General features: G+C 35.6%; 1 protein-coding gene across 4 annotated transcripts in view; it reads left to right on the top strand.

Annotated features, from left to right (window-relative positions):
- Nucleotides 1-13,107, top strand: part of LOC120525295 (A-kinase anchor protein 7) — a 275,212-nt gene that overhangs the window by 31,594 nt on the left and 230,511 nt on the right. For all 4 annotated transcript variants that reach the window (XM_039747463.1, XM_039747462.1, XM_039747464.1 and 1 more), the window contains exon 6: nt 10,616-10,728. In XM_039747463.1, coding sequence (XP_039603397.1) covers nt 10,616-10,728 — 113 coding nt within the window. The remainder of the gene's footprint in view (nt 1-10,615; nt 10,729-13,107) is intronic.

The following is a 13,107-nucleotide window of genomic DNA, read 5'->3' as shown; positions in this document are numbered from 1 at the left end:
GAGCATATATGGAGAGTGCAGACAGAACCCCTGAACACACATCAGGCCATAGCACATACTTACACCTACATGATTACACTTGTTTAAACTCAAATTAACTTGCTAAACACATTATATCTGAAATAAAATGAAAACACTTTTTGTAATGTATCATAATCCAGATTACAATATGTGAATGTCTGGTTGTATAATAGCTCAGCTGAACTTCACACTAGGTGTAACACAACTATATTCTGGGCTTTATTCTTACATCAGAGAAGTACTTAATTGTGACAGTTTTTTGTAAAATGCGACATTTGAACTTGCTGTATTTTTTTTTCATTACAATTTAAATTTATTAGGAGTTGGAGTCTGTACATTTTTGCAGACTCTGACTCCAGGTACCCAAAATTGTCTCCGACTCCATAGCCCTGGTTCCAACACTAGTCCAAAAAGTCATTAATACTACTTATAGGAGAGGACCACCTTTACATCCACTCCCTGAATAGTGACTGGACATGACTGTATGTGAAAATGAGTCGGGATTGAGAAATTAGCAACCTTGTGCCTTACACACTACAATGTATTTCCTGATATTCTGAATATAATTTTAAAAACAGATTTGATTTTAAGGTGAAAGCCTTCAAATTGAACTACTGTAAGTAGACTTTTTATACAAATATACATCTAGTGACAAAACAAGGAGACTGTGGCCATATGTAGAGAAATTGCTGCACTCAAATTAACCTAATAGCTGTGGAGAATAGAGGACATTGGAAAAGTATGGGATTTGTATAGCTGGTTGAAATTATTGAGGAAAATGACACATTGTCTGATCTGGCTAAGACTGAAACTGAAAACAGAATGGACTCCCTGAATAGTTTTTACATGTGAGAACACATGACCATGTATTTATACTGTTACTTTCTTAAAATATACCAACTGACAGAGCAAAATTAGCCCAATCATTAAGAAAGCAAACGATTGATCTCTGGCCTTTTGTACTCTCTGTTGTGATTCTAAACGTATGTGGTTCCCATCGTCTCTTGAGCTCACCAAGTTCCACTCTGCCAGGCAGTCAAGATTGTTGAAATATATAGGGAACTTCCCAGAACTGGTCTCTTTTCTTGTTTGTTTGACATACTTTGAACAACCAAATTACGTGGGGAATGGTGCGTTCATCACTTACGTCTAGGAACAACTAATGCAGTGGGAACTGGTGTACTTTGGAGAAAACCAGTGATTCTGTGTGAATTAAATAAGCCTACATAAAAATGCAAGGTGCAAGTGAAGCATGGAGCATTTAAGTAGAGATACGAACCTTTCCTCCAGTCCATTTTCACAGGTATTGTGTAGTGAGGGGTTTGTGGCAGTGATAACAAATCAGAGTATCATAAATATAGCACCAGGTTTTATGGAAATGTGGTTACAGAATCATGCTCTTGACACGATTGCTTCAATTGAGGGCTTTTGCAGGTGAAGAGAGACAGGAGTCAGACTCTTAAGGGGAAATTAGGAAGAGGGCCTGCTGTGTTTATAAATGACAAATGATGTAATTCTGGCTATATTATTTGGCCAGGACATTGGCTAATTGCTCTGGGATTATTTCCAAACTACCTACAAAAACCTTCTTCCTATGCAGCAGCAGTGTATGATGTTGTACACTTGGTTACTACAAATTTATAGCTTTTACCATACAGACACCAGTAAACTGTATCATTTGTCTAGGTTTTTGTTTCTGCTATTATAATATGCTAATTTTAAATATAATATGGACATTTCTGTTTATTCTCACTGATTTTAATGTTTAGACTTGTATTATGTATAGAAGGTTTTTACCTTATTTAAAAAAGAGGTCTTCATCAGCTCTAAGTTACTTTTGCTATGTATTTTACCTTTTCCTTTATTTTTCAGGATTCATTGACTTTCTTTTTATTCTCTGTCCTCCTATCAACCTTTGGGCATGATTATTATAAAATTGCTCTTGGTTAACAAATGGAAATCTTCAGAACTAGTTGTCTTTTTCCATTGGCTGTCCACCCTCTACAGCCCACCCTCTGCAACCTTCCCTACTAAGAATATTTGGCAGGAAACCACAACCCCCCTTATTAGTTTTTTATTTTTATTTTTTTACCCAATTCAAACATCATTTGGCCATATTATCCTCCCTTACTCATATTGCCCTTTTGTACAAGTTTATAATTATATTTTGAAGTGTTTTTATGTCTTTTATTTGGACAGGGGTCTCAGTTATGAACACTCATTTTGGTACTAAAGTTGCAATTGAGGTCAATTCAAGTTTTATGCTGTGAAAGCATAGTACAATGGAATTCTTTTTTGCATGTCACCTCAAAATAGTGACAATGATACAACGCCAGCTAAATGGCACACACTCACTCAAAAAATAGCATACAACGAATGCAACATAAATGCAATGCAATTGATTAAATGTGTTAAGGGTTTATACATCAGAACTCTGGCCTATGGATATGCAATAGTCCTTTTATTGTTGTTCCTCTTGTCTGGTGAAATGTGCCAACCATCCTTCTTAGAGACTCCCCTCCTACTCTTAGGCTTAGAATATTTGTTATACTAAGTTGCCCCTTTCTTTGTCCTTGACCTTATTGCAGCATATCAATGAACATTCTCAAGCTTACATTTTCAGAAATCAATATCTGTGCTTAAGGATTTTTGACTGTGTCCCAATCTCTCTGTTTTCTCAAGCTACAAATGCGTAAAGGTTGTTTAGTTCCTTGTGGTATAGCACCTGTTTTTAATGAGAAGTCACATATCCTTTATTTATTCTGCTGATGCAGAAGGACACTTTGTTGCTCCTATCTTCGTCTTCTTCCTCCCAGAATGTGCCCACTCAAGTCACTGTATCTCCACAGATCAAGAGAAGTTCATTAAGACAATAAGCTTGTAATTAGATGCGTTCCAGTTTCAGGTGAAACCTACTTCTACACAAGTATATAGTTCCTGTTTGGTTGCTTCTGTGTTTCCCACATCTCCCAAATGTTAGGTGGACTTCTTATCCAGGTTCTTGCATGTCTTTCCTCTAGTGCAGCACCCTTAAATACATGGAATAACTTTGTTTCTTCAGTAATGTGTATAATGATTTTCCTTGCCTAAAGAATCATATTCTGCCAGTTAACTTTTCTGGGTCTAACTGCTTATTGTTACTATTATCAGGTCATCCTTTAAAGCTAGACTTGGACAGTCACTCTCTTTATTGCACTCAGCCTTACTTTAGCATTACATTTGCTAAGGAGAAAACAATCATTGACATAACATAATGTTTCCAAATATGCCAGTCTGCTGGTATACAGATGTAACTTCAGTCTCTTAGTTTTCTTTTTTAAAGATGTTTTCATGGCATTTCACTTTTTGGGTTTATATATGATAATTTATTTGGAAATAGTATTATATACTTAAATAACCACCAGGTGGCAGCTGGAACACCAGTAGCAATTTGATACCCTCTATCAAAATTAAATAACACTCCATGCTCTAAATAAATATTTTTTTTGTGCTTGTTAATTATTCATTAAACATTAAACATACTAGGATATTCTTAATTTATTCATGCAGCATGTGTCTTTAAGTATTATATAAAATCATGAAAAAATTTATTTTTTATTATGTGCAAAAAAAAGCAATTATTCTTTTCTTCCGTTTTCCATTTATTTCCAGTTATTTCATTTTTTTAATCCCACTTCACAGAAACCAGTAGATTAGTTTAACAAGTGATTTTAATTGGTTCTTGACATGACCATTTAATGTATTAATTAAATTGCTTTCAGATGTATTAAAAATCAAAAATATTCAAATTTTCATCTGTTTATTTTTAAGTATTTTTAAATCAGAATCCTGATTTGTTTCTTCAGAGTGAAGGTAAATAAAGAAAAGTAAACATTTATGCATGATTTCTTTGCAGATTATTAGATTGAGTATATTATGCGTTAAATTTTTTTTTATGATTACCACTGGGCAAGTCTAGCTCAGTGAAATTATTTTGTTGTGAGAGATTTAGTGAGTCAGTTAATTACAAAATGTATTATCTCCTAAACATAGATGTTCACTTGTCTATGACACTATTTCTGTCTTTGGCCTTGTCCACAATTAGCCCTATAACAGGACTTCCAGTGATTGTTTCACCTATCAGTGTACTCAAAAATTCCTCACAGGGCCATTTGACTTTATAATAAAAAATAAAATTTAGAAATGGTAAGGGTGTAAACCTTTCCTATGCATTGTGTACTTGTCTAAAGAAAAAAAAATATTCTCAGAACATTAGAAGTAGATCACAAGGTTGTTTTCAAATGATGGTAAATTTTTCAGAAAGTTTGTATAAATTTTCACTTTTTGTCTCTGTGTTTCATATTTTGTCTGTTGCCAGTGAAAAACAAGCTGAATATTTCCAGGTGTTTGTGAGGTGTCTGCCCGTATTTGACTGGTTTCTCAGATGAATACTGCTAGTCAGGTGAAATATCTCAATGTGTTTAAAAACTGTCTGAGTGCTCCTGAAGTGAGGTCAGTTTTGAATACATTACTGGTTTGGATCTTTGGTGCTCAATTTTGTGAATTGCCTAGGAAGGACTGAAAAGGTTGGCCAAAACCGCTATTGATAACTCCCTTAACATGATGAGCAGTTTGGCTGCAAGGACCTTTTGTCAGAGGAGAGCAATTTGTCTCCCTGGATTATCAAAGAGAGAAGGACAGTGAATTAATTAAAGTCAATAAATACCAAACCTTCCACTTTGTATGTAAGTGATTTTTTAATTTGTTTTAGAGAATGTTATTTTGTGTCTTACTGTCTTCATTTTTTATTACTTCTATGATAATAAAGTGCAGTAATAAAGATGGTCCTGAACACAAAAGAAGTATTTGATTCATTCTTCAATGCAGGACATACAATTTTATCCCACTTACACAGTACACTGCAGAAAGTATTAAGAGTTTTGGTTATATCTTACAATTATTTGCCTGAAAGCTATCTGCTTGAAAGTATAATTACATATTTTAGTACATCAATGTTTGCTTTTCCTTGAATGGCACACAACAGTAAACCTTGTATCTAACCCAGTTAATCCAATTTAGAATGATGAAAGCAGTATCAGGCAGAGGGCAGGAAGAACATGCCTGTAGGACATCAACAAAACAGTCTTGAACAAACAAGTGCAGTTTTATGGGTCTGGTTTGGACAACATGTTAAATCAAATAGCAGGCTCCCCTTTGTGAGGTTTGTAGTTTTTCCTAATTCATAAGTGCAATTTTTATGCATTCCCTGCTTCTTCAAATAATAGAACAGCAGAGTAATTTCTATAAAATTGTTAAAGGTAAAATTTCAGGAAGAGTGCAAGAACTGAGAAATGGTTAGCAAAATACTGTATGTGTGCTGCTCCCCCAGACTTCCAGCTATAATAGGGCATAAGGCCATCTCGGGGCAAACACATACACATGCACACCCCAACCACACATTAAGGTCAATTTAGGATTCATCTGACCTGAAATTGGAGCACCCAGAGGAAACCCATGTAGACACATGGAGAACATGCAAACTCCACACCGGAAGGAACCGGAACATGAACCCTGGTCTCCATACTGCAAGGTAGCAGCACTACCACTTCTCCATCATGCTGTACTATACCATGATATTTGTGCATCATTTTTCAAATCCTGCAACACCACATTATATTAAGTGAGTCAGAGAATAATATGTTGCATTATATTATGCTATGTTATAAAAAGTCAGAAGTTGCTACTCTCCCTTGGAGTGTTCATCCTACTAAGTTCGTTTCAGGATTTTGTTGTACAAAACGCAAAGAAGTAACAAAATACCAACAACTAAGGATCTGTTGTGATCTCTAGTACAGTACTTGTCTATGTTCCTATGAGAAAGAAACACCTCAAATGTGGTGTTCTTTGAATGTTAATATGATGGAAACCACTAGTTTCTCAAAACAAACATTTCAACGACATTACTGCAACAGTACTCTGTGTGGAATATTTTAACTTTTTGGTAAATTTCCACATTATGTTTCTAGAAGCTCATCACAGCTATTAAAGCTTATTGAAGGGGAGCATCAGGCTGTAGAGGTGCCTAGCTCGCTTACGGACACTGATGGCACTATGAATTCTAAATTGTACCTGTAAATTCTACAGGAGAATATCAGGGTACCTATGATCTAAAGCTCAAAATAGGCTGGATTGGGCAGCATGACAGTCACCCAGGCAGAAGGTGACCAAAGAGAGGGGGTCTTAAACAAACACATTTTTCACATTTTGTTATAGCCAATTTAGACTTCTGAATTCAGTCTTGCTGAAATAATGTAGTGTGATATAATACAAGCCATTTGGACAAGACATCCGCATAAAATACATGATCTAAAACAGCTCTGTGGATTGGAATGGGCCAAAAAGCCCTGCTATTCATTGCAAAGGTTGTGATCAAAAGGTATACATATGTTTGGTTGAATTTACTGAAGGAACCCTACTGCTGAAAGATCCTTAATTATGTGGTAGTTATTTTAAAAAATCATGTATGGTATCAATCAGGTAGACTGATAGTTAATTCAGAGGTTAAAGGAATTACTGATACATGTAAGAAAGCAGTAAAATAAGGTTAGAATACAGAAAGTGAAAAGTACATACCTATACATTTTCCATAAATTTGAATTAACTAAAACCCTTAGATTTTCTTATTTATGGCCCATAAACTAAAGTAAAACATGGATTTTTCAATCAATTTCTACCCAGCAGTATTAGGTAAAGTGCAGGAATCAATGCTAAAATGAGCCCCATCCTTCTTGTGGCACATTCTTGCCCACATCTCACTTCCACATTCTACATCAAATAAAGTCACCATTTAACTGGATTTCATATCTTTAGACTGTGGTTCAGGAACAGGAAATCCCCTTTTTTGCTGGTGTAAGAAGTTCTTAATTGTATGCAGCCTTTGCATAACATACCTGACAGAGAGAACACAATCAGCACATGTGAGTCATGAGAAGGCAATGCAATTCAAAGCAACAAGATGACAAGGGAAATGGCTTTATGATTTAACTAGCAAAATGCCCGCGCTTCGCAGTGGTGAAGTACTGCCTCAAAATTTTTATTAAGAAGAAAAGTAAACCTTTTTAAACTGAGGGAAAATATACCAATAATTATTTGTTAAGGATCTCTTTGTATACCACGTTGTCAGTTCGGCCCTCCAGTTGTAATATGACCAAGGTGTGCACTGAGCTTACTCTTGAGCATGCAACGTACAGTTGATCATGTGAAAAGCAATCTTGCCTCAAATCTCACAGCTTGGATTGCTGCTGTCATAATCGGTTTGAGTTTCATGGTTTGTTTCAATTACGACAGTATTTGCATGACTTGTGTTGAAGTGACATTTGGCATCTGTCAAGCGTTGTAAGCATACAACCGGTTTCATTGATAACTTCGCATCCAGCTTTTAAGAGTTTAAGCATTCATAAACATCAAAGTGTCCACTACTGAAATCGTCACCTGTGAATCTAAGATGTTTAAGAGGCATTGGCGGTTGTCCAAAGGTGTAAAATATTTGGCCATTTCAGTACACATGAAAGCGACAACCGAACAATTCAGCAGCAGCCATCAACTCACATGCAGATCCATAGGTGAAGGGCTTAAGCATTTCCCTCTTATAGTACTCCTGTGTAGTATAATTATCTCCTGTACCATCAGTCCACACCTTGAACCTGTCCCAGTCATTCAATACATAAGACACAATGTTCCTTCGGATATCAAGAGTGAGCCTGATATGGCTGTGCAATATGTAACACAGAGAATGGAAAAGGCAGGTGCCATCTCCGGGCTTGGAAACCACTCGGTAAGTGACAGTTCTTTGATTGATGGTGATCACCTCGATAAACATGTTAATGGGGATACGGCTGGAACAAGAAAGGAAATGGGTAATGTAAGTGTAAAATACCTATACAATAACTATAATCGTAATAAACGAACAATTAAAACAGCAGAGAAGCAGTGGATTAAATAAAAAGGCTGCAGTTATCAGCAGGGAGACATGAATCCCGTCGCAAAGCAAGGAAGGGAATGAAGACACCGGAGCGACGGACGGCCTTATATAGGCAGGCAGCCAACAACGTGGGAGGCGTTAGGATGGGGGGCCCAACGGTGCCTCACAAAGCGACCGAGCTGCAGACTATGGACGTATATATGTACGTAAGTAGGACTCAGTTAGCGTTGGGAACCCGCAAACCAAATTTCTTGAAGATGGGCCCATAAGTAGCAAAGACTGCTGGAAAGTTCAATATGGTGGCCGACAGTGGCGTCATACCACCGAAATAAGTACGTACATCGGTTTCAGTTAGCCCAGGGAAGCCGCCTACCAAATTTTGTGAAGATAGGGCCATAAATAAGAAAGTTCAACATGACGGATGTTGTCGATCGTTATGACCGTTACGTGTAGAATTTCGAAATTAAACCTGCTTAAATTTTGTAAGTAAGCTGTAAGGAATAAGCCTGCCAATTTTCAGCCTTCTACCTACATGGGAAGTTGGAGAATTAGTGATCAGTCAGTCAGTGAGGGCTCTGCCTTTTATTAGTATAGATACCATCTTAGAATAAGGATGCCTGTCCCTCTTGCAATTCATAACATGAGAATAAAGGAGGTGGTGCCAGGAGAGGTGTCTGGCTGTAAACATTTCTGCTCCCATATCTACAAGTTCAGATCAACAGTAAATATAGGTTATGAAGTAGCAGACATTCTAGGACTGAGCAGTAAGTTGTATTAAACTGCTAAGGTCAGTTTGCAATACATGGCCCATCTGAAGGAGGACATTCATCACTTGTCATGCCTAATTGTGTTTAGCATATGTTTTGTATGTAGCCCACCAAAAGTCAACAGTGAGGTGGGAACCCAGCACAAAATAAATAATAAAGTTATCAATATATCTAAAAAAGTCTAATTATATTTTACACTTAATATTTATAAATATTTTTGCTGTTAAACTCCACAAAACTCAGAACTGCTTCCACTAGAGTTTAATTTCTCTTAAGTAATCTTTTGTTTTTATATTTATATATGGAAGGGTATAATCCTGATATGGTTTGCATATTTGTAGCTGGAAATTCACAAAGAAAGAAAATGAATCACGTGTCTTAAAATAGTTTTTATATTCCTAAGCTTTCAACTCCTATCAGAAATCATCATCAGAGGGAAATTATTCAATTTACAGGTATCCAAGGCAAATAAGAAGGGGGGAAGGTGTTGGTCATAGAGTCTTATTATGTGCATGTTCTTCTTTTCAACATATTTTTATATGTATGCTGCACATATTAACATTTTGTATAAGACTCTCAATAGATTTGATAAGAACATAAATTTGACAAATGAGAGGAGATCATTCAATCCATCAAGTCTGTTTGTTTAACTAATAGCTTAGCTGTCCCAATATCTCACCTATATTCTTCTTAAAGATTACCAAGGTTTCTGCTTCATCTACATGTCTCGGCAGTTTGTTCCAATGTCCCACGACTCTTTGTGTAAAAAAGTATTTCCTGGCTTCAGTTTTAAATGCACTTCTCCTTAATTTCAACTGCTTTCTGCTTGTGATGATCGACACATTAACAAAACAAAAGATGCTAATGGAGAGGTGCGAAGGAATTTAAGGTGGGCCAGGATTACAAGTTTTTTCGTAAACTTCAGGGATTCTAGTGCTATTTTATGAGAGGAATGCTTAATATTTACAGTTGAAGTCAGAAGTTTACATACACTTATGGTGAATTCTTTAAAACTCACTTTATAACCCCTCCACAGATTTTATACCGACTGAGTTGTACCCAGCGTGTGACTATGCCTTAGGCTGTTAGTATTACATTGAGACAGAATGCTCACTTTTGATGACGGTCTCAGGTCACAATAGAATGCAGTCTTTGACAGAGCACTCACCTCCCAGGCCTGTCCAGTCCTGCATTACACCATTCTTATTGCAGATGTGGTTCCAAATAAGCCCACCTATGGCTATAAATTAGGGGAAGATGGAGACAATAGGATTAGATTTATAAGAAGAGGATGTATAAAGTGTCATTGTAGTGTTTTCGTACTCAACACTAAACAAAGAAATGCATTGAAATGCATTAGGAATCAAAAACATAGATTGAAATTAAAAAACCTAAGTGCACACAACTTTTTGAAATCTGTATTTGGGACTTTCTGCACATGAGAACAGTTTGCTAACATTTAAAGTAATTCAATAGTTTTTTTGTTTTCTACAGTTAATGTTCTGGCAATCGCAAACAAGATGCTTCATCTTTATTAGATAATGCTGTTGATTTATGTTCTCACTTGTAAGTTTTTATTCATGTTCTACACCTTTATTTTTCTTTGTATTTCTAATGCATTTCACGTATGGTCGTAAAGTGAAAGCCGAACAACCTCTCATCTGGCAGCTCTTCTGCTGTGTGTCCTGTTGTACATTAACAGATGCTGCATCATCCAGACCTGAAGGGCGTCCTTTTATCCCATCTCCGTTTCCCCCCTTTATTGATTATCATCTTTTTTTTCATGGAGTTAAGTGTGGCTTTTTTTTCCTGCACAATATGAGCTGAAGATTCTAGCTTATCACCCCCTGCTGCCTTTCTCTTCCAGAGGTTCTGAGAAGAGCATTTGAGGAAAAGGGCATCTTAGCTGGGGATAGCAAAGATTTCAAGCCCCACCTGACCTTCATGAAGCTCTCAAGGGCACCCAAGCTGCGCAGTCAGGTGAGATCATCTTTCTTGCTGCTCTCACGGGTATATATATAAAGCGAGATGGTGTACTTGAATCATTCCAGCCGTATTGCCATTTTGTGCTTTTCTTGTGTACCTAACATACATGTTAATAGGTAAGCTTGTGTGCCGTGACTGATTCTACATTTTGGGGTGAAGCAGAGTTTGTTTAAGCCGACTGAAGCAACAAACAAAGGTATTTTGTTTACATCTCCAGTTTATGTGTTCTATAGTTTTAACAATGCATTAGTTAAAATGAATTATTGTTTAATAAAACAACCTGCCAGGCATTTTCATTTGTATGTCTTCAAATTCCTCATTTTACATTTTTTGTAAATTTGTTTGCTTTGGTCACTGAACAGACCTGTGAAAGGTCACAGACTAAAACTGTCAATGATGCTGAGCTGCAAACAGAAGGGCCTGTGTGAAAGCAGTTATGACATCAGCATTTAACATCATCTGATTGAGTATTTGACTTCATAAAAATAACTGAAAAGTTCCTTTCTATTTATATATTTATCATTCTTAAAAAAAAGAAGTTTTTAAATAAGTAAATCAATGAAGTTGATGAAAGTAAATGAAAGTAAAAGGTTCTGAGTTTCCCAATTACAGCAAAAATGTAAATAAACATTTTCTGTGCTTATATAGTTCCTTGAAACACTTCTTTTTTCCAGAAGTTTTTTAAAGGGAAATATTTTATAAAGTGTCTGTTTTCTTATGCCGGTCTAATAGTCTAAAAATAGATAATTATAATCCTGTTCTTTATCTGTCAGTCATGTACTTCCCAAGTAAAAGTGTATTCCCTGAGTAATTAGTACATCTGCATTCTTCTATTTTGATGTCGTTGTTAGTTAAGTACTATAGATACAAGCTTTGCTTGTATTTTTTTTTGTCTGAGCACAAAATGTGTTTCTGTTGTTAAGTAATTGTTTACTTTGGTAGAGTAATTTTACAAAGACAATGTGGTAGGTAAAAGAATATTTTTTTTAAATATTGTTAATGTTATTGAGTGCAAATAATACTTAAATAGCAGTGAGCTGAGAATTTAGTGGGTTTGAGATAGAGGGTAGAAATATTTCTTTGTCACATTTATAATTTTGTATGTTAAGTGCAATAATACACATTTTTGAAGACTGGCTTAAGAGGAGAAGAATAAATTAATATCACCCCAGCTAACATTTATGTAGTTCATGCAGTTTGTTCAATTATGTGTTCAATTATACATTTTAAATTCAGTTATTTCTGTACAGCATTGCTAACCACCTTAGCAGTTACTACAGATAAGCAGTATATGCACTACTTTATTACCCTACATCACACATCAGTTGCCTGAAATTTGATTTGAGAACACCCATTCAAATAAAACAATGTAATTTAATCAGCATTCACAAACTGCAAAACAACCAAATTAACAAAACACTGAAACATATTCATCATGTTAAAGTAATGATAAGTTCAGTCATCTTGCAGCATGTGAATTGCCAAAAGTGTTATATTTTCTGATAGTCCTATTCTTGCTTAAGCAAAGTCATTTGCCAATGTAAGGAGAATGAGCAGAGGATGCATAAGCTGAGATAGTTTGGAAAGACTGTAATAAATGTATGTTTCAATATGGAAAGGCACATAAAGATATAACTTTTATATTAAGAATATTCAAATGTAAATTTGTTTTTTCTGTAATGAAGTCAAATCACAGTTCATTCAGACCTACAATATTTTTAACAGATCAGCAACTGAGTAGTAGATTTTTTTCTTAATGCTAATTTTTCTCTGATTCCTAGGGATGTAAATGATACAAATTTGATTAGATGATGAATAATAAATATATTCATTTGTTATTGCACTCCCCCTCAAGATTGTTGAAATGAAAGTAGACATGGGGAACGAATCAGCTTTATGTCCAGTTGCAGGTGGAGGTGGGTAGATAATTTACATGATTGTGGTAATATCCTTACCTTTATTTAACTGTCCGTGAGAAAAAAACAAAACTAAAAGTGTATTTGCTAGCAGTCAAGTGAATCCTCTTCACAGTGGCAGATAAGATAAGGATGTTATAGATAGCTCCTATGGTTATGCTTTTATCTTGTATCATAAAAGAATTTGTTGTTTGAGAAAAACTGAATTGCTCATATAGCACTATTGTACTGCATTCAGTCACTAATGGCAAGTGAGAATTATGTATAGTGATCTTATTATATTGCTTTAAATTGCTTGTAGCCATTTATTTATTTTGTAGCCATTATTTAAGAAATAATTTTGGTGTTGAGTTGCTTTTTTCCCCTTGATATCGAATTTAGTTTACCAGTTGAACTTTACTAAATCATCTAATGCTTTGTGTGCCTTTCCAGTTTGCATTGCCTGTCCATCTCCTCT

This window comes from Polypterus senegalus, chromosome 3 (assembly GCF_016835505.1).
Source record: "Polypterus senegalus isolate Bchr_013 chromosome 3, ASM1683550v1, whole genome shotgun sequence".
NCBI classification, from domain to species: Eukaryota; Metazoa; Chordata; class Cladistia; order Polypteriformes; family Polypteridae; genus Polypterus; species Polypterus senegalus.
This window is presented reverse-complemented; position numbering and strand designations above follow the sequence as displayed.